The 22,573-nt window shown below is 36.0% G+C and overlaps 1 protein-coding gene across 5 annotated transcripts in view; it reads left to right on the forward strand.

Moving 5' to 3' along the window:
• Positions 1 to 22,573, forward strand: part of RDX (radixin) — a 49,531-nt gene that overhangs the window by 21,236 nt on the left and 5,722 nt on the right. For 3 of the 5 annotated variants that reach the window (XM_041118557.1, XM_041118558.1, XM_041118560.1), the window contains 12 exons: positions 2,357 to 2,452; positions 4,590 to 4,864; positions 8,692 to 8,775; positions 9,258 to 9,404; positions 10,880 to 10,976; positions 11,615 to 11,778; positions 12,428 to 12,558; positions 14,743 to 14,903; positions 15,838 to 15,930; positions 16,765 to 17,007; positions 17,952 to 18,112; positions 21,553 to 21,622. In XM_041118557.1, coding sequence (XP_040974491.1) covers positions 2,357 to 2,452; positions 4,590 to 4,864; positions 8,692 to 8,775; positions 9,258 to 9,404; positions 10,880 to 10,976; positions 11,615 to 11,778; positions 12,428 to 12,558; positions 14,743 to 14,903; positions 15,838 to 15,930; positions 16,765 to 17,007; positions 17,952 to 18,112; positions 21,553 to 21,607 — 1,707 coding nt within the window. In that variant the 3' untranslated portion in view covers positions 21,608 to 21,622. Of the gene's footprint in view, positions 1 to 2,356; positions 2,453 to 4,589; positions 4,865 to 8,691; positions 8,776 to 9,257; positions 9,405 to 10,879; positions 10,977 to 11,614; positions 11,779 to 12,427; positions 12,559 to 14,742; positions 14,904 to 15,837; positions 15,931 to 16,764; positions 17,008 to 17,951; positions 18,113 to 21,552; positions 21,623 to 22,573 lie in introns of those variants that run through there. The other 2 variants (XM_030042914.2, XM_041118559.1) reach the window with 1 other exon arrangement.

Below are 22,573 nucleotides of genomic sequence, written 5' to 3' on the forward strand. Positions count from 1 at the left end.
GAATCAAACTCCTAAGTTTCTCATTCTGTACTTATTTTTCATATCAAACTAGTGCAGTGCATAAGTGCTTATATTATCTTGGTACAAAGTTACAGAAATTTTTTTTTCTCTTTCCTTTGAGCTGAGAAGCAGTGATAGACTATGCTCTTTCCTTATTTGTGGAGTCTGAAGTAAAACAGACTAATGTGTAAGCTGGTTTTAGTGTTGGTTTGCAAGCATGTATAACTCTGCATTGCAGTAGACAAGTTGTCTGTATTTAAATAATGTGCATCTCAGTTGAAGGGCCATAGTTAGCAGGTGAGAGCAAAATGTTTTGATGTGAGCATGAGCACTTGTCTCCTTATGCCTTATGGGCAGAGCTGTTGAGCATCTGCAGTTCTTACTGACTTCTTTTGCAGCTCAGAGAGCTGATCAGGTACAAAGGCTCAGCTTGGACAGTTGCAAAGTAAAGAGCATTCTCAGTCATCTGATAAAGCCATAAGTAGTTTGATCAGCATTGTGTAGGAGATCTGTGCCAAAAGAAGCAGCAGGTCTGAAATTTCTGTGTTGGGACACCAAATTTGATGTTGCTCAGTACCATAATAGTAACAGAAACTTGTTCTTAACATTTCTTGTGTTCTAAAGTAAATGATGTAAGAAATCTGGAGAAAATATCTGTGCTCACTAAAGGAATCAGGCTGGATCCATGAACATTGCCCATTCTGTGCTTTGGAGCTTGAAGGTGAAAAGGGTAGAGGAGGAAAAAAGGTGCACAGCTGAATGATTGTTAAGTAATAATACAAATATGCAAGGCATCAGAAGTAAGTTTGCACAGCTATCTTTTGACATTTTCTAATTTTCAAAATCTTAATTTTGCAACCCGATAGTACTACTTTAAAAAGGAGGAGGATCTATGTGTAAAATTCTATTTACTTCACATGCATCTGAATGCTTCCATAAAACAGCCTTCAGTAAACCAGCTTGCCAGCATGGTCCAACCTGAGAACATACGTAAGTACTGCCATACTGGATCATTTGGAGCCAGAGTTTACAGTTACTTAATAATTCTTGCTGGACCTTTCTGATTAATTGCTTATTGAATCCATGCGTACTTTTACTATGCAAAAGACTTGTAAGATAATTCCACAGTTTCATTATACTCTGTGTAGTAAAAGTGCTCCTTTTTGTTTGCTTTGAACCTGCTATCTAATGATTTCTGTTGATTCTCTTAATTCTTATGAGAAATAATGAATAATCATTCTCTATTTTCCTTCTTCATGCCATGCAAGTTTTATAGACCTATATCATTTTTCCTTTCCTCATTTCTCTGTCAGTAGCCTTAGTTCTCGTCTTAGCTATGCAGAAGATGTTTCATGTCACTGATCGTTCTTTTCAATGTTTCTGAAACATTTCCAGTGCTGCAACATCCTTTTTTAAGTTGGTGTGACCAGTCCATATGTAGTATTAGAGATTTGGGAATACCATACATGTGTATAGTAACATAACAGCTTTGTTTCTTTTTTCCTTTACAATGAGAACTTTGTTCGCATAATTAAAATTGTTGTCTTTTATGTACAGTATTTTTTTATTAAATATCATCTTTTATTGAGGTTCATCTTCCTTTTTTACTGTTCATTTGCAGATCTTTATGGAAGGCTTTCTACAGCAGATTCTGTCACATCAGTTTCATTCTTTTTTGCAGATCACATATGAAGTCCTGGGGGACTTACCTAGTGGTTACACTAGAAGTCTGTTGTGAAAACAGTTGGTTTGTTTTTGTTTTTCTTTTTAACTAGTATATCCATAGAAAGACCTTCTCTCTGTTCAAAGACAATTTTATTTCTTTAGTAGCCTTTGGTGATAGACCTGGTCACAAATATTACAGGAAATCCATGTATGGTTTATCAGCTAGATCATCCTTACCCCTTTTATCATTAACTCTTAGAAAATCTCAAAAATATTTGAAGGAGGTGATTCATCCTCATTACCTCCTATTTGTCCACAAGTATTATTCTTTCTTATAGCTTCACCAGTTGTCTTCTGTTGATGTGGACTTACTTGTCTGTAGGTCTGCAGATCACTTCCCAGACATGCTTTCAAATATCGGGGTCCTCTTTGCTACTTGTATTCCTCAGGTGCTGAGTTTGATGTAAGCAGTTAACTGCACACTCCAGTCGGTAGTTTGGCAACACGGTGTTTGAGTTTTAAAACTCTAAGGTGAATGCTTCCCTGAACCTGATCTTTTGCTACTACTTTAATTTTTTTTCATTCTTGTAAAACTTGATTACATTTAGGTTTGAGATGGTTTCTGTAGCTTAATTATTAAAAAAAATGCTGTTGTAGTGATTGCTGATTATTATGGATCATTTATCTTTAGGTGGTGAAAACTGTTGGTCTTCGTGAAGTCTGGTTTTTTGGGCTACAGTATGTGGACAGCAAAGGCTACTCAACTTGGCTGAAGCTAAATAAAAAGGTAATAATTCCCTAATATTTAGGCAAGTGTACAGTTTGAAATATACTTTTATAGGCTTGCTGCTTTAATGTTGTAGGTGAGATATAGCTGGCTTCAAATTTAGTTGAAAAGTTGCTTATTTGATTTAAATGACAAAATAGTGTTAAGTTTAGTTATAAAAGAATATGCAAAGCTATATCAACATTTGAGAAGGAGATACCGATTCCTGTATTTCTAGTACCATGGTTATGCATGCATTAGGAAAACTTAAGTTCATATGATTGTTCTGTTTTCATGTAGCAAAATATAATAGAATAAATGTTTTACAGTTGGGGCATGTGTGTGTATGAAGTATTTGAGCTTCAGGAATTTGCATGTATACAGCTATAGATCTTTAAACAAAGCACCAATAATAGGCTCCTAAACTGCTGTTTAGGTATCTAGTAAGTAGATTGTAGGATAACTTTTATCTTGTTTTTCCCCAGCAACACTGAGTACCTTGTATCTCCCAGCTATTGGGAACCAGGTTATTTTACTTCAAATCCTATTTATTAATTTGAATGGTCACTTTTTATTTTAATATTGGCTGTCAGGTAAGTGGCACTGTTTAGAATAAAGAGGTTTTTTTTTTTTTAGGAGCAAGTCCCACTGTCTGCATTTATATAATCTTTCCTTCTCTGTGGTAAATCCAGCAAGTTAAACCTGCTAACCACCAAAGCTGTCTCCTAGAATTTCATGCGTGTTTTGTTTCACATGCAGTAAATGTTGTAGTGCTACAAATATTTTGTTAGCCCTAATGGCTTGCCTGCAGTGATTGGAGACTACAGGATTTGGTGCATCATTTGCAAAAAATACAGAAGACATTGCTCTATGAAAGCCTTCAGCAAGTTAAGTGGCTGGTGCAGTTCAGGAGCAGCAAGGGTGTGCTGATTTCTTTAACTTTGACTAAGGCGGTTATCTATCTTTTTTTTTTTTTTTAAAGCTTGTAACATTTGATTCTTAAATGCATCATCATAAACTGGCTCTAACTTGTAAGTTACTATTTAAATATTTGCAGTAAATACAGATAAGATCTGATAAATCACAAAATAGATGTGCAAATAAGGTTTCATTATGGCCAGAGCACAACTGGTGCTCACTGGTGAGATTAAAGTGAAATACTGTGTATGTAAATCAGAAGCAGATGGACAATAACGAAAAGCGAGCAAAACTTAAAATTTACTTCTGAAATGTTGAATATAGTACTTATGCTGCCTTACGTACGTGATTAAATGGTTGCATTATAGTTACAGTATTTGATACTTCCCACAAGTCAAGCAAACAGATGCATCATTTCATGCGTAGTGAAGAAGTTCTAGAGGGACTACTAGTGCACATAAAATTAAATGTGTAATAAAGTGCTGGAGGAACTGGGATGTATGAGATTTATTTTGACTGCACCTTTTAGCAATCACAGTATTATTTGATATTAAAATTCATTTAATTTTGAATGTTTTTGCTTTAGTCATAATCAGTGCTGAAAGCTGAACCCAAATGAAATGGAAAATTCTACATAAAAATGAGTTTTTGCTGAAATTTGAAGTAGATGCTTACTTAAAACTTAAGATGACCACATCTGATCTCTTCACAGAAATCATGATTATAAGGCTTATCCATTCTAGAAAAATAATGTGATTAATGGAACTATATTTTTTGCACAGGAACAAAGCACATGTATTTAGTTCAATAGTTCAGAGACTTTTAAAAGAATCCAAAGTTACACTTAGATTGAAGAAATGTGCTGTAGGTCTTGCTAGATCCTAATTTGTTACTTCCTGCAATTCATCCTTGGATATATTTTATTTATTTATTTATTTATTTTAATATGTATTACAACTTTTTTTTTTTCCAGATCTTTATTGTGATAAATACAAATTCACACAAGCCTACAAAAATACTCTTAAACAGCCTTTGAGTAGTGTTTCAAAATTGTCTGATTTATCCAAATTGGAGTACTTGATTCAGTGCCATGTGAACCTTTAGTGAGTTCCACAGTGAGCTTGTCAGGATGCACTGGGTTTCAGTGTAGAGGACCTAAAGAATTCATTACTACCGAGTTAATTATATTTAATATACCATTTAGTGCTCTCTTTATTTTTTCTTTATTCCTCCTTCTCAGGTAACACAGCAAGATGTAAGGAAAGAAAATCCTTTGCAGTTTAAGTTCAGGGCCAAGTTTTTTCCAGAGGATGTATCAGAAGAATTAATTCAGGAAATAACTCAGAGACTTTTCTTCCTGCAAGTCAAAGAAGCTATCTTAAATGATGAAATATATTGCCCACCAGAAACTGCAGTTCTTCTGGCTTCTTATGCTGTCCAGTCCAAGTATGGAGATCACAGTAAGGAGATACATAAACTAGGCTACCTAGCCAATGACAGACTTCTCCCTCAGCGGTGAGTGAGACTGTTTTTTGCATCATGTGCTGCAAAAAAACTTGATTACAGCGTGTTTTTAATGATTAAAGTATTAAGTGATAATGTGCATTTGATGGTAGCTTTCTTAAGAGTGCATGTTTTGCTAGTAAAATTTAGAGATCCCAATTTAGACTCTAAATAACAAAGAAGTGTCACAACCATGGGTTTCTTGAGACCTATTTCCTGTCCCGTCCACAACCATCTGCACAGATTCAGTTGAAGAAATTTCCAAAGTACTCGAAAATGATCTAATGTTCTTGGAGACTTGCTTCTGCTAAATTAAAGTCAAAATACTCTAATACAGAAGTCACTAAGACATAAGCAAAAATGCTAGCCTGGACAGAAATTTTAGAAACGAAATTGTTGCCAGTGCTGTGGAGTATAAACTCTTTTGTATCAGTCACTCATCTAATTGGTTAGGAAAGTAAGCACCAAGATTATAGTTCTTTTTCTTTATGCAACTGAAACCATGCTCCTGGCATGTTTTGGCAGTGAGAGTAGCATTGCAACAGCAATGTACAAAGTTAGACAATTTTGTTAGTGTAGATCAATCCATAGTGATGTATTGTGGACAAATATGTGCTTACTATATATGTAACATTAGTGCATCTTCAAAGAAATAAGAGCCATGGAATAATTTGAGGTTTCTTTAAAAGTCACGTGCTTTGTCTCTTTGGTTTGAAAATGAAATGTGGAAACTCACTTATTAGCGTAACTAAGCTTGAGAATTTTCTAGCAAGCAAAAAAACATTTCAAAGGATTGTGGTGAAGTATTGAAATAATTTTTTTTGAAAATGTTTCAGATTTCTAAAAATCCTGGCCGAGAGTTTGGTTTTGGCTGTTTACTTCCTTCTTGTGACAGTGAAGTCTATACCTCTTTCTAGAAAAATACCCTTTTTTTTAGTAAGGTAGGGAGATGTAGAACCAGTAAAACTGTCATTACTGAATATCTTGGTTCACGAATCTTGGGTTTTGCTCAGTTATGATGATAGCCGGTAAACACTGGAGTGCTTGTATATGACATTCAGATCCTTAAGATGCTCCTTTTCAGTAGACAAATGTTCAGATGACTTCCCAGCATATGCTTTCAGCCAGTCGTGTGCTAGTATGCACTGAGTGAGCACATATCTTTTTGTATTCATTCAAACACAATTATTCCTGTTTTGCCTCCTGTCACCAGGAGATTTGCCAGAAAACTAACACATACATCATAAAAATACTTCAGAACAGTATACAATATAATGTCAACAATGCTTACTTGTTTCCCAAAGTAGACTAGCTTTGCAAAATTTTACTGAAAAACATGAGAAAAGATTTGCAGTTCCTGTTAATTATAGAGTCTTAATGTTCACCTGTCAAAACTACTGCATATTTCTTGGCTCAAAACTATGAGCTGGGTAGCAACAAGGCATCAAGTCCTTGCTGAGTTATTCTGTTGCAATAGTCCTTGCATATCTGCTAGTGATGTTTAATCAGTAGCATGCGAAGAGAGAATGGAGGGGACCAAATTGGCTATTGCCAAAGACATCACCAGCTTTGAGGATATCATAGAAATGCAGAATCATCTGAGTTTGGAAGGGGAGCTCTGAAGATCATCTAGTCCAGTCCCCTTACTCAAGTAGTAACCCAGAGAGGTGGTCGGTGCCCCATGCTGGTCAAGTGTTTAAGAGGCCTTTGGACAATGCCCTTAATAACATGCTTTAACTTTTGGTCAGCCTTGAAGTGGTCAGGCAGTTGGACTAGATAATTGTTGTAGGTCCTTTCCAACTGAAATATTCTATTCTAATTATGGCAGGTTGCTCAAGGCGTTTTCCAATTGGGTTTTGAATATTTCCAAGGATGGACTTTCTGCAACCTCTCTGGTCAACCTGTTCTAGTGTTTGACAACCTTCACAGTAAAGAAGTAAAACAAAAAATTGTGTTCAAGTGTATTTCACTTGTGCCCATTACCTCTGATCTTTCAACTCAAATTCAATACAGAAAGAGGAAAGTACAAAGAATTTCTGTAGAAGTAGAAATTTAACTTAAATTGGAAAGCCTAAGAAAGTACAAGTTACTGAGGGTGACCAAGTGCTTGCATAGGTTGCCTGGAGAACTTGTGGAATCTTCCTCCTTAGAGATATTCAAAAGCTGTCTAGACACAGTCCTGGGCAACTGGCTGTAGGTGATCCTGCTTGAGCAGGGGGTGGACAAGATGATCTCCAGAGGTCACTTCCAACCTCAACCATTCTGATTCTGGGAAGGGCAGCTTGGGAAGAGGGTTTTATTTTCAGATGGGCACTTGTGTGACAATCCTGGGGTAGTGTATTTTGCAATATCTTGTTTTGTCCTTCATTTTTTTTGATTGTTAGCTTTACGTTATACTGCTATGAAAGCTTTTGAACATTTTGTGAATATCTACTGGAGGAGTAGAAGAAATAATGATGGAAAGCAGCTCACAATGTAAATATCACGATGTAAAAATCAGGCCTGATTTAATTACAGAACTTCTTTAATAATTAACATTGTCCTAGAAGACTTGGAATTTTTTTTTTATGTAATAGAAACTTTTAAATGATTGCCAAGATGCTTTTAGATTATTACAGCCAAAGCAGGCTGTTCTACTTTGTGGGTTCTGTAGCAGGCTTCTGTATTACATTTAGGGCTTATATTTATATTCAACATGAAAGATGAGAAAACAAACAAAAAGGATGTCTTGTCATTGCATGTTCTTGTATCATTTAGCTGTGAACACATCAGCTTTGCGCAGGTGCAAAAACTAAAACCTCTGTCTCAGTTTTGAGGAGGAAAGCCTGTTGACAGGGTTGCACACTAAGCAAATCAAGATGTAGTATGGCTACCACTGAAAAGTGCACTTCACTAGATATTGGGCAGAGTAGCAAATCGAGTGACAGAAAGATCCTATAACAGAAGAAACACTGCATTAATATCTTCTGCATCACTCGGTCTATTCCTTATTGTACTTTGCTAAAAATGTAGGGAAAAGTAGTAAATCCTTACTCCCTGAGTAAAGAGAAGGGAAGGAAAACAACTGTTCTGACTTCCTTAGTGAGATTATCTTGCAGTCTTTTTTTTTTTTTAATTGTCCTTTAAAATAATTTCTCTAGGAATGCTTTGAAATGCTAGGTGCATGGAAAAAAGCATAATAAAGTTGTTATATGCATTTGATTTCTTACTACAGTACTACCTTGAAAGTTCTAGTAGGTCAAAATATAATTGCATCATTGCAGCCTGCTGTAGATAAACCTCAAACAGATTTCTGAAACTGCTTCACTATTAATTTTATTTATTTAAAAAAAAAAACCCCAAACCAACCAGCAACCACCAAAAAACCCCCAACAAACTAGTCTGCTAACTTGTCTTAATGTGTTACTTTTTCTTTCAAACAACAGCAGAATGAAAGCTTGAGTGTATCTGTGCATACCTAGAGATTAATTTGCAGCGTTATGAGTATGAGGATTTCATAGGTCTGCATTTTCAGGTGTTCCAAATATTACATTTTGTGACTTTACTGAAAGTTGAGATATGCCATGGTGTGACTTTTTATATTGCAGAGAGTGTAGAATACCATGAAAAAAGAAGTGATTTCACACTATTTTGAAAGTGTAGTTATTGAAATACAAAGTTTCTGTGTCTGTTTGGGTTAAAAAGATGAGCAGTGTATAGGAAGTCATGTTTAAGTTTATTCAGTTAAAGCATATACTGCATAAGCATAAAATTATGCTGTGTAATCAAACTTATTTTTATAACTTGAGAGGTTCAATTGGTTGTCAGTGTCATTTAATAGCAACAACTTCTATTCACAGTGTGTTAGAACAGCACAAACTGACAAAAGAACAGTGGGAAGAAAGGATACAGAACTGGCATGAAGAGCACAGGGGAATGTTAAGGTAATTACATAAAAATTGTTCCAAGACCTTTAAGGTTTTTTCATTATTATTATTAGGATGTATTTTGGGAGGAGGCATATTTGTTTGGAAACTGCTTTCTTTTATTCCAACCAGGGTTGGCAGTTATCAAAAACTTCCTGAAAGCTTCAGTGAGGGTTGAGGTTTCTGGTTAAGTTATTGGTTTACCTATGTGATTTCTGGTAAGGTTGTCAGCTGCCTTTGTCCATGATTGCCTGCCTCTAAAGTATATTTAGTATTTCCTTAGCTTACAGGGTGAGAAGACAAAGTGCAATGACTGGATGGTAGTTGGGTATTAGAGTGTAGAGCTCTGCAAGTATCTGAGTCAATGTACCCATGAATTTCAAAGAGAGATTTAATTCCTAACTAAATTTTACACTAATAAGTTATTCCGCAGTTCCCTTATTCTTACAATGTCCTTTTGATTTGTCTACACTATGCGGCTTTTTTTCTTCTTTCATCAGGGAGGATTCTATGATGGAATACCTTAAGATAGCACAAGACTTGGAAATGTATGGAGTCAACTATTTTGAAATAAAGAACAAAAAAGGAACTGAATTGTGGCTAGGAGTTGATGCTTTGGGTCTGAATATTTATGAGCATGATGATAAGTAAGTGGCTAATACTCATTTTGCAGTTCTGTCCTAGGAGATCCTACCTGAGATTATACAAACCCTACCTTTATTGCATGTTCAATAACATTTAGCGAAACAGGTTTTCAAAGACCTACTCTATGTAAAAGATAGAAAAAGAGAGATAGATGTTAACTGCTAGAATATCTGAATTTTAAAGTTTAAACAGGGATGTAAAAGAAGGGAAAGGAAGACCAGTTCTGTGGAAACTTAAATTTACGTTGCTTAATATGGATGTATGATAGCTAGACCATCTTTATAAGGCTTCTTTCTGTACTTTTCACTCCCTCAAGACTTTCTCTTTGTTCAGAATGAAAAGGACATTGAGAAGCTGAGCAACATATTTAATGAGAAACGTTTTCTAAGAACAGTGACAAGGATTATAGCTGTTAGAGCATGAAAAACTTTAGTATCTAAAAGTGAAACCTTTTAAGACATCAAAGAAAATATATGAATCTTGTGTCCTGATAAAGAGATCAAATATTCTCTCCTACTTGAAGAGGGATAAAGCTGAAATGTACAAAATCTGAAGACTTTGAAAACAGAACAACAGACTTAATCTTTTGTTTCTTTCCAACCACTTGTTAGTAGTATCTGATGTCAACAGTCTTTTCACAGTGATCTGAAGTTAAACATGATGTGTCAAACACTGGATAACAGCTGTCAACTGAACTGAAATTTAATGCTCTTCGATGTATATATTCTGTAACAAAATTCTGTAAGCCTTAATTGCCATTAGATGGCAATATAACTCCTGAAAGAAGGAACTGTTCAGAAAATAATCAGATCAGATTGAACAATCAACCACTTTTTGGTATTCTTTAACTCTTGATAGCAATCAAATACTTAAACATTTTCTAATGCTTGTAATTAAGATAATATGAATTGAAAAAACTTTCTGTGCTCATGGAGAAAATTATTTACAGTTACGCAGTTGGTGCATAACATTAATGGTTTCTGAACTGAATTTATTTTGCTTAAGATGCAAGGGAAATTTAACTTGAACTAAGAACACATATCTTGCATCTCAGTTAAACTGAAGTACAACATTGCTGAAGGCTAATTTAATTTCAGTCTTTGAAATGTCAGACTATTCTCAAATTAAAATAGTTATTCTTTTCACTGAAAATAAAATTATCAATAGCTTATAAAGAATCAGTACATGATTGTGATGTTTAGCATGTATTTAATGGTAGTAGAATAAGTCACAAATAGAAATTCCTTCTGTAACGGTGCCATGTAATTTATTCATTGTGTGATTTATTCATTTGATGGAATAATGTGTAAAAAAAAAAAAAAAAAAAAAATTTGTCTTCCAAAATATGCTTGAACTGTTGCTATGTTTTGTAACTATAACTAACTGTGATAGTGGAAATGGTACAGAGTTAAGACTTAATGGACATAAATAAATTGCACATCTTTGCTGCTTCTAATGAGAACTTTTTTCTTTGAAGGCTGACACCCAAGATTGGTTTTCCTTGGAGTGAAATAAGAAACATCTCTTTTAATGACAAAAAATTTGTCATAAAGCCAATTGACAAAAAGGCCCCTGTAAGTAATGTGTAGAATAGTATGCCTTTGTATATGAAGAGGTTTAAGCCCGCAGGGACTTGCTCTGGCATTATGGCATGAGTAAATATTTTGTGACATTTATTATTCTTATTGGTAGAATAGTCAGTAATCAAAAGGATATTTTGATTTTTTTTTTTTTTTAAGTATGGTGTATTTATTTTCTCTCTTTTCATTCTGGTTAATACTCTTAAGATTTTTAATTTAAGTCAACTAATATTTTGTGATGTGTTGAAAAGCCACAGTGTAAGATGCTAAATTCTCTGGCCATCCACCTCTGTTTTTCTTTTTTTGTATTACAGCAGCGCATTTCATGAGACTTTCTAGGTCAAAATTGTTCAGAAATAGAGTAAAGAATAGTCTCACTTTTTTAGAAGTTTAAATAAATAATTTTGTGTAAACTAACTAACCTCTGGAGGAATCCAAGTGTAATTCTGAATTTATCTTGCAAGTTCCTGCCAGTAACTAGATTTATAGATTATGGTGTTGGCTTGCTCAGAGGATGAATATCAACATACTTGTAAGTTTAAATTTAACAAATGCAAGCACGTAGTAATGCTTTGAGTCTTGTCACAACTGTATTTTTAGATTAATGGATATGCTGCAATTATTTTTGCTAGGATTTTGTTTTTTATGCGCCCCGTCTGAGAATTAACAAGCGAATTTTGGCACTGTGTATGGGAAATCATGAATTGTACATGAGGAGGAGGAAACCTGATACAATTGAAGTGCAACAGATGAAGGCCCAAGCTAGAGAGGAGAAACATCAGAAACAATTGGAAAGGTAATTAACAAACTTCCGTGAAACAGAAAAAAATTCTTCTACCCTTTTAAGAAAACTAAGTCGTAGAATATCAGACATTGGCATTCTAGAAGAGAGCACTGCTTTTCTTTCTGTAATATGTAAGTAGGTTTGTGGATTGGCACAGCTTACCTGTCTTAATAGAAAGCCGTACCTTTTTTGAGCTTTCAGCATAGTAATAATAGCTGTACCTTTGTTTCTCATTATGTTTTTGCAAAGCAATCTTAACTCTCTGTTGCTTGATCCTTAGGGACTTTTATACTCTACAGGTGAACCTTTAAAGCAAGTTCAGTGAAGAATGTCATGGCTTACCTTTTGTATATTTAAAAAATACTGTTGCCATTTGTAGCCCAGATGAAACATCAGCCATGTCTAAAATGCAGCTATAATTGTGGATTTACCTGGTTGAACAATAACCAAGGTTTCTAATCAGTTCTGTTCATAAATTGTTTTTTCTGTACACTATTTTGAAACAAACTTGGTGGTTCTTCCATTGTAAACTGAATTTGAAACATTTACTATTACATGCTTCTCTGCTACCTGAGTTAACTGAAAAATAGGCTACCAGCATTCTTAGAGTAGAATTTAATCTGTTTGAGGTTAAAAAAAACCTTTTACTATTTTTTTTCAGGGCACAATTAGAAAATGAGAAGAAGAAAAGGGAGATAGCAGAAAAGGAAAAGGAAAGAATAGAGCGTGAAAAAGAAGAATTAATGGAACGCTTAAGACAAATTGAGGAACAAACAATGAAAGCTCAGAAAGGTGAGTTCTTGCTGGTCCTGGATTTCTTGTATCTGATGATAATGTTTAGTTCAGTTGAGTAGTTCAGTTCCACAATTCTCTTGGCATGTGTGGTGTTTTGTTGTTTTGTTTTGCTGTGGTTTTTAAAATTTATTTTACTAATAATAACAATAACTTAGTGGTGTATTATTTGAGACTTTTTTCCTCAATTTTAAGAGTTAAAGATGGTGTGCGTGCATATGGGTATGTATTTGTAATATAAAACCAATTCCTAATATAGGAAGAATTTCAACTTTCTTTAATAAACAGGATGTGTATGCACATGTGTGTGTGCAGTTCAACTCAGAATTATGAAATGCTTAAAGTGCTGAAAACCCGGAGTTGGAGGGAGCAGGGAAATTAGAGAGGAAGACCCAAAGTACATTCTCTAGGATTTTGTTGAATTTAGCTTTTCGTTTGGAAGTTCCTTGCTCCTTCATTTTCCTGTTCCCTTGTAAGTTGGTGGTTTTGGGGTTTGGTTTTGTTTTGTTTTAGAACTTTAAAATTAAAATCTTGTCAGATTTTAGTGAATAAATGCAGTTTTACCAAGCACAGTTTTTTGTGTTGAACCACACACACAGGAGTCCCTGCCTCCACTACTTCCCAGTCCCTCCTCTCCATGTTCTTTTTTTGCTTCGGGTTTGGTTCACATTCATAAAAGTTTTGTTCCTCTCTTCTGTTCATAACTGTTGGCTTCAGGCACGATAGAGAGAATCACTGACTAAATTTATGCACATAAATTACATGTGCCTGGCACTGTTCTCCAGCTCTACCCCAACATTTTTCAGTCTTTCCATGTAGAACAGGTTGGACACATCCAGACAGGTAACACATGAAGTATGCCTTGGAATTGTTTGAGGGAGAGCTATTTAGCCCAGGACAAAGCAGTGTCAGGGTGATTATAAAGGTTTAACAATGTACATTTTCTCATAACTTTTGTAAGCAGTATAGCCTAATTTCTGATGCAATAGTGTTGCTGTCTTTTTAGCCTTCTATTCACATACAGAAAAGTGTTTTTATAAATGGTGTCTGCGTTCGGTAGTTTACTTGGTAGTTAAGTGTTCTTCATCTTCACAGGAAGATTTTGAGTGGTGTTTTTAAATATTTTTGCATTTTATTCAATTTTGTAAGTACTGCATTTGTACAACTCCACATCCCTGTAATGCTGTTCATTTAATTATATGACTGAAGTAGGAGGCCTGGGAAACCAACTGAAGAATATTGATTACATGAGACCTAGCTAAAACTACAGGTGCAGAGATTAAGCATGTGTCAGCATACCTGGGGAGATGTTTTTTTAGTATTAAAGCATATGGTGAAGGGCAAGTGGATCATTCCAACGACTGAGCAGTTGTTTAGGTTTTCTGGTGAAGGAATCTATGGCAGCTATGCCTAGACAAAAACATAGTGAAAAACTTATTAGAATCAGCAAGGAGCTTTGGAGAGACATTTTTCATCGTCACTTCGTTTTGCACGTCAGAGGAGGGTATTTTAGCTGTGTGAATCTTACCTTGCAGTACTGGTAGATTATTACTACTTCCTATTTCACTCAGGGTTCTGCCCTTTAGATGGCAATATTTTGCTAACCAGGCAGCTGGACAACTATTGCCCTCCTTTGATTTAAAATTTTCCTGTTTGCACCTTTTTGGCTCTGTTTTACAGATAACTTTTCTGACCCTTCCAATGGGTCTTAAGTCATTTTGCTGGAGGCATACACCTAAATTGTCTGTTGCAATTAAGAAGTCTGTCAGGCATTTCAATAGAGTATAAGAGTGTTTTGGTTTTTTACTGTAAGAGAATATGATTTAATGCACATAAAATCTCCTCAGTAGTAAGAGTGGGGGTGTATGTGCATCTATATGTACGTATATTTGGGTGTTTAGTTTTATCAGTGAGGTGATAATTTTCTGAAACACGAGGCTGTCAGAACTGTCAGGTGAGATGAAGTATATCCAAAGTGTGTCTTAAAGAGGGGGAGGGGGGAAAGATCAGACACGGAGCATAGCTTCAGGTAACATGCTCAACAGCTCTTCTTAGCTTGAGGCAGCCTTGTAAATATTTGTCAGCTTTCTAGGTTACTTTGAGCATGTTAACAACTGTTACCTGTGTTACATATGAGGAAGAGCTAGGTAATGATGTCTTGTGTGCAAACTTTCCTTTTGGCAGAGCTAGAGGAACAGACTAGAAGAGCTCTAGAACTGGATCAAGAACGAAAGCGTGCAAAAGAGGAAGCAGAGCGCCTGGAAAAAGAACGTCGAGCAGCTGAAGAAGCTAAAGCTGCTCTAGCCAAGCAGACAGCTGATCAAATGAAGAACCAAGAGCAGCTAGTAAGAAACAAATTGAAAAAGATAGTTGGAAATTTAGCCTTTATTCTTGGTTATATCTGTTTTGTCAAATGGACAAGTACGTTGAAACATAGATAAAAGTATGTGAAATACCATTACAGATTGTTGTGGGAACTTTTTTAGAAAATTACATTAGATTTGCCACTACTTGCAAGAAGAAAATGAAACTCTGGAGCTGTAGGAAATTAAATGATGGAGGAGACATTTCAGACTGACAACACTCACTACATTCTCTTTCTAATAGTGTCAGGCTTATCCAGCTGAGAACAAGAGTAGCTTCCTTCTGCAGTCCACTGGGAAGCCTGTTCTCTGAGGCAGGTCTGTTCTGAAGCTTGGTGGTGGTGGTGGGGAGTTGGTGACACTGTGGTTTGTTGGGTTTTCTTGTTTTGGTTTGGTTTTTTTTTGTTCTGTCCATCCCCCCCGCCTCGCCTCTGTTTCCAGCATTTACAGTATCTTCTCACATTCTATGGTAGACTACTTCTAATTCAAGATTTGCGCATAGTAACTGAGAAAGGCATGAACATAGTAGAAGAAATGATTTCTCAACTATAAAATAGCTTTTGATCTTCTGTAAACTTAGCACACAATTCTGAAGGCAAGGTTTAGCTTAATAGCACTGAGATTATCCAGAATCGTAGTCTTATTGGTGGAACCATTAAAGCTGTATTAAACTGAAACAGCCCCAAATGCTAATTTGTAACTACAGCTTGCTCTTTCCCGGCAAGCTTTGGAAGGCAAGAGTACTGATTCATTCTCTCTGTCATGTATGCTTAAAATTTCTATTTTTAGCAGAGAAGTGATGGATGGTAACTAACTCTTCTCAAGTCAGATCACAGCAAAGGCTCTGCTTTCTTCCACTGCAGAGCCAAAATGATACCAAATTAAAACTTCTACTTATTTTGTTTGTTTGTTTCAGGCAGCAGAACTTGCTGAATTCACTGCCAAGATTGCGCTTCTAGAGGAGGCCAAGAAAAAGAAAGAAGAGGAAGCCTCAGAATGGCAGCACAAAGTAATGAGCTTATGCTGTGTGAAGTCAGAACTTCAAAGAAACTCAGGGAGATGAGTGTGGAAATCCCACTGGAAGTCCATGGGGTTGAATCTCTCTCTTTCACTTAGGCTTCAGAGAAGCCTTTCTCAAAGATTTTTGTTCTCCAGTCTACTGAAGCCAGGCTATACTTCTATTTAACTAATTTCTTAATATTAAATAGTCATGAGGGGGGGGAAATTCTCATCACAAAGGTATGGTCAAAGATTTGAAATGGCTTCCTTATGTGTGGTGGTGAAATAGATTGGAGCTTTGTGTTGGAAAAGAAAACACCTTAGGGGGGAGGTATATAAAATCATGAGTGGTGGTGAAAAGATGAACCAGAACAATAACAAAAGCACATCAAATGCAACTAGACAATAGTTTAAATCAAAATAGTATTTCTTCACAAAATCAGTAATTAGCTATGGGATGTGAATGCTAATTGTGTGCACAGGTTCAAAAAGTGATTGAACAAATTCTTATAAATTCTGGTTGAATATGAAATTCAAAGACATCACCTTTGATTTAGGAAGTCCCTCAAATTTCAGGAGGCTAGGAAAGTTGGAAAGCAATCAGTACAACTGCCCTATTCTCTCACTCTTCTCTTGTCTACTGCTGGAAATAGCTGGGCTCTGGTACAGCTGGTTTTGGGTCACATCTTTTTTACCCTGTATTGCTATTTGACAATTTTCAGTGCGTAAGCTAGTCATGTCATTTATAAAGGACAGTTTTCATGTGTCTGAAAACATCTCAAATATTTTTCTGACTATTCATAAATAATTTTAAGAGATGCTAAGTACTGTTTACTGTATTTAGGCTTTTGCAGCCCAAGAGGACTTGGAAAAGACCAAAGAAGAACTGAAATCTGTGATGTCTGCTCCTCCTCCACCTCCTCCCCCACCAGTTATTCCTCCAACAGAGAATGAACATGATGAACATGATGAGAACAATGCTGAAGCCAGTGCAGAACTGTCTTCTGATGGTGTCATGAATCACAGGAGTGAGGAAGAACGGGTAACAGAAACACAGAAAAATGAACGTGTTAAGAAACAGCTCCAGGTAATGAAGATTCATGGTCATATCAACATAATTCAGGCTTTGGGTTTTCATTCTTTATTTGTCAAAAATCTCATTGAAATTATGGTGTGCCAAGAAAACAGCCTTTTTATTATTTACTAGGTTTATTACTAATTTACCAACTGATAAAATTCATAGTGTTCTAGAAGTGGACTAGATAGATTAGCTGTAAGATTGTGCTTTATAGCTTAAAAGTATTAGTATGTTGTCGCACTGGCCAGTAAACATTTCTAATAATTATATAATATCCAGGACACTGAATGTTAAAATGTAATGCTTTCCTTCCTTAATACTGAAATTCATTAAGTGGTATGAACAGATGCTTGCTTAATAGTATTCATGTTTATTTGCAGTCATTCACAGATGTTGTAAGTGCAAAAAGTAAATTATGCCCGTTTTGGATTAATCTTATTTCCCTGAAACGGAGCATTTCCTCCTAGACTAGTCTTACCCCTCAAAGTATCATAATCCATTTTAGTGGTAACCCTTTGCCTTGTTATGAAATGCCTATTTCGGAAGAAATCTTAGTAGCATGTATGTGTAATATCTTTTCTGTTTGGCCAATCACTGAAAAGGATCAGGGAGATAAACAAGAGCTGTCTTTAGTCAAGCAAAAATTGAAAAATAAGGTCATTCTCCTGCTTTATCCTGCTGGTCTCTTTCTTCTTGGATGTTATGGTATGAGGCCTTTTTTTCTTTAGTTTGATACCCCTACTTGTGTAAGGAAAGAATCCTATGCTCTCCTTCTCCTTCCTTCTGCAGTCTTTCTGATAGACCTCACAACCTGAATTACTGAACAGCACAAGTATTTCATAGGTTGGCATTTAAGAAATCCTTATCCAAGTTGCAGAATAGTTGTTACCAGAAATTCCAGAATCATTAAAAGATTAGTCAAAGTACTTAAATGCAAATATTTTATTCAACAGGCTTTAAGTTCTGAGTTGGCTCAAGCCAGAGATGAAACCAAGAAAACACAAAATGATGTCCTTCATGCTGAGAATGTTAAAGCAGGCCGTGATAAGTACAAGACTCTTCGACAAATCCGACAAGGCAATACAAAGCAGCGTATTGATGAGTTTGAAGCAATGTGAGAGCTGTTATTTTGCATATATGTTCCTCGTAAAGCTGAACCACCAACAGAGAAAAAAGCAGGCCTTTGCAGGTTTGATGGATTGCACCCCACTTTGCCAAAGCACTTAATACCAGTTTGACTACAGTGGCTAGAAGACAAATTCAGGGGAAGCTATTCAACAGTAAGGCAGTCTGTCATCCCTAGCTTTTGGGGGGGGAGGGTGTGGAGAATGATAGCCATTTTTTTCCCCATCATGTTTTCGCTTTCATTTTTTCATATTTTTTTTTTCTTTGGAAACTGATGTGAAGTATATAATGACTGGCAAGTGTATATATTGTTTAAACATTAAGAAATAGAAGAATGGAACTGAACCTAAACTGGATAGGTACTATTTCAGTATGAAGTTTGAAATTACATTTTTCAATGTAGCTACACCATTAAGAGTTTGATATTGCTGACTTTCAGTTTTGGGTTTTTTTTCCTCCCAAGTGAAATTCTTTGGTGTTTCATGTCCTGTCATCATTGATGGTTTTCTTTGCCTACCTGTTCACAAAGGTCTGGATGGCAGGTGGTAGTTCCAGGAAATAATTTTAAATGGAACGCTACCTGTGGGCAGCACATGGCTGCTGATAGACTTGAATAAGTATTGCTTTTCCTAGGTGATTCTTTTAGATGCACAAAATGTTCTAATGCAGCAAAGGGGAGGGAAAAAAAAACCCAACCAAAAAACAAAGCTTCATATGCTATTTGCTTGTAATTATTTTATTTGCAGTAGGGAGACCTGGACCTTTCTGGCAAGGGAGCATATGAAAACATCAGTCCCAGGGAGGGGACAGTATCCTACCTCACTACTATGTACATGATGACTGGTCCTTCAAACACCATGAAAAAAACTGTTTAAATTGACTATCACTACACAGTGGTATCATAGAATGCTAGGAGCCCTTACTCCTAGGATTTGTTTTACTTTAAGATGGATTTATAGTGCTAAATACTGTCTAACTGCCTTTTGTTGAGTTTAAATTGTAAAAGCATCTTGTGTGTTTTAAAGCTGTAACCTGTCACTGGTATACTATCTCCTGGGAGGGGTGTAGAATGTGTGTGCGTCAGTTTGGTTTTGCTTTTCCAAATACAAAATGAAAGTTCCCCGAATTGGAGTAAAAGTGTTTGTAGCTTCAGTTTTCAGTGAAGCTAGTATTGTAATTGTTGTATATGATGTCAGATCATTGTTAAGTCCTTTCCCTCTTGATAAGGAGACCTGCTTTTTTGAGAAATTTGTTTAGAAATTGAACTTTAGAAATAATTTTACAGTTAATGAGGACTGCAGTTATTCCTTCTGTTATAGTACCCTAGTAAATATCTACAGTGGAACAATCCTGCTTTCTCTGATGGTGGTTCAGCTCTTTTCTGTTTGATATTATGCACTCATAAATTTACACATATCTATTAAAATTTGCCATTTTATTAAACATTTTTCATGCACAATAGGTTTAAATTTCTTATGAACAGTCCAACTAAGTTTTTTTTCTTTTTTTTTTTTTTGTTGGAGTTAAAGGTTGGCCATGTGGGGTGACATCATGAAAATAAAATAAAAGATACATTAATATATTTTTGGTTTGTGGGGCTAAACATATCTGGTTGACCTTGAAGACTGATGTGCAGATGGTGTGCACATGCTTCAAAATGCTGCTTGGTGGAAGCTGGTGTTTCTACTTGCAGTGTCCTGTAAGAACAGTTTTTGTTTCACAGGCTTCATACACCGAAGCTTAAGCAGACTTCTGAAGTACTTGAACAGTTTGCCATAGCAGGTGAAATACTGTGCTTCCAGTGAGTCTTCATTTTTCCCTGGAAAGTGTGCACTGATACTGACACATCAGTTTCAGTGTTGAGAAAAAATACCAGTAAAGTTTGCTGTTCATAAATCTACAATATATAGAGTAGGGATAAATGGATTAGATCCATTTATAAAGCTGTGTGATTTTTTTTTTTTTTTTTTTTCCTAAACAACCAGGAACAACCATTTGTAATACAGATTTTCACAATGAACACAGTGGTAAAAGCTGCTGTCACCAGCAGTTGGGAACACTTACTGGTGCGGAAATACTAAGAATACATTTAATGATTACTTGGTGAAGTAATTTTCCACATGCTTTTTCCTTTAGCATCATGTTTTGTGTTGTACAATTAAGCTACAATTACATCTACTATTTTGGATAACATTCATTGGTTAACAATAAAGAGATACAGTTAATTTCTTTGAGGTCCATTGTTGTTATTTAATGCCCTTTATTTCTGACAGCTTTACTAAATGCACTGTAATAGCCTTTTCCCAGAGCAATGTACAAATTTTGATCATCTTTTGTTTCACACTGTGGTTAAAATGAAATTCAAAAAAAAATAATAATTAAAATTGTATCCCTAGAGAATGGTACTGTGCTTAAGAAATTACCACATACAGTTGGGAGGAAGCACTGGTGATTGATTCAAAACAGGATGTGAATCATCAGAGCAAATTGGTTGTCTTGAGAACAGAGAGTAATTTGGCCACATAAGAGCTCTATGGGTAATGTAAGAACTTTCAATCACTGCCTACATATTGCTTAGCCCCAGGTTAAGTGAAATTCTGTTTAATAGGTCAATGTCTTAAGCACTGAGAAACCTTGATGGGGTTTTTTGATACTGCACATTATAGTGGACACTGCTGTCAAATATATGCATGGCCATATGTTTCAGATGATGGTGAGTTTGTGGGCTTTTTCACTTGTGTAATGCACTTGGAGAAGGCAGGAAGAGTCCTGTATAAATAGGTATACAAATTAATCTGCTAAGGAGCTCTCACATAAATTAGACCTCCTCTCAGGTGACATTCCATTCTATCTTGTATTTGTTTGGCCTTGCACTCAGTACAAGCACATGACCCTTTTTGTTACTCCCTATGGCAGGATTGCTATGATGAATTAAAACCTGTACTTGATACTTTTAACTGTGCATATTTCTAGTTTTATACTTCTCTCCTCTTGGAGCTCTCGTGCTGAAGCATTAGATTTGTGGTTTCTCACTTGTTAAGAGAGCTTCTGCATAGGTATGTAACTTGAGAATATTGTGCTTGAAAGGGGAGGTAAGTGCTTTAAAAGCTGGGGGTTTTTTGGTTTTGTTTTTTTTAAATGTGCTCTTGAGGTGGAAAGAAAAGGATGCAAAATAGTGCCACTATCTCCACGCCAGACTAATACAATCACCCAGAATCCCTCAATGTGAAAGAAGATATTCTATCTTCTTGAAGTAGTCTTCTCTGCACATCAAAACCTACATTTTCTGTTGGTTGTACTCTTTGAGCACGTTTGTTGTATACTCTGTTTATTTTGTCCAGAATGGAACAAAATTCATGTCTGCTTTTTTAAACCTAGTTTGGAAAGCACTATTGTTCTTTTGCCTCTTTCTTAAAATTTGTTCTCTAGGGCTGTTCAAGTTACCTGCTTAAGCACTGTTGAGGAAGAAAGACGCTTGTTCTAAATGAAATATTTTAAACTTCTGAGGAGAAAGTACCTCAAGTATGTTTTCTTAAAGAAAACATAGAGATTAAAATGATTAGTTAAAACCTTTTGCTTTTGAAAGGGAACTTTTATGCAAGCATTCTCCATGTCTCTTCACATGTGGATAATCTAAAAAGTTGTTCTCAGGACTTCGGATTGGTTTCAAGAATCGGTTATTTTAAAAAGATGATGTATCCCAGCAGGATGAGGTGGTTGATGCTAGTGTTCATAAATGTACTTTCTGAATAAAAATACCAACATAAGAAAATAGAAGGCTTGCTTACGAAAGAGCAAAGTTCACTTATTAATAGAAGTTGTCTCATACATATAACTTAATGTATCGTGGCTGGGTGATGAGATTTTCCTGGAAAATGTAGTAGGTGTCAATGGATCAGCATACAAACTGTGGTAATTTCTTTGACTGCCTCAGAGCATATTCTGTTGTCTGTGCTTAGAGATGGAGAGCACCTGCCTCCCAGCTGAAATGCTGTGCTGGCTGGTCAGCTGGGTGAGTGGCTAGGAGATGGTTCTGGCTGGCTGCTGTGGGACCTGCCAGGCGGCTTGGCCCTCTGCTCTGCTTCTAAGCAGGCCAATGCAGCACCTTTCCTCCCCAACCAATTGGTCTGCAAGCATGTGGGTTTTACAGGACTGGTTGTTTACCCAGTTTGGGGACCCAGTCAGCAGCAAGGAGCAGCTCAGGGCTGGAAGGGATGGCATAATGGTGAAGAGTAATGGTAAAGGCTATAAGGAGAAAAAAAAACCAAACCCAAAAAAACCCCAAACACAAATGTGAGGTAGAATCCTTAACTGGCCCATTTATTCACTTGTGTTGAAGACTCCTTTTCAGTGTACTGTTGCAGCATCCAGAAATTCACTATGTGAGACCAATGATTTGTTGAGCAAATTCAGCAGCCAATTTGTTGGAGGGAATTGCACTTTTCATTTC

The sequence above is a fragment of the Aquila chrysaetos genome, chromosome 19 (genome assembly GCF_900496995.4).
Source record: "Aquila chrysaetos chrysaetos chromosome 19, bAquChr1.4, whole genome shotgun sequence".
NCBI classification, from domain to species: Eukaryota; Metazoa; Chordata; class Aves; order Accipitriformes; family Accipitridae; genus Aquila; species Aquila chrysaetos.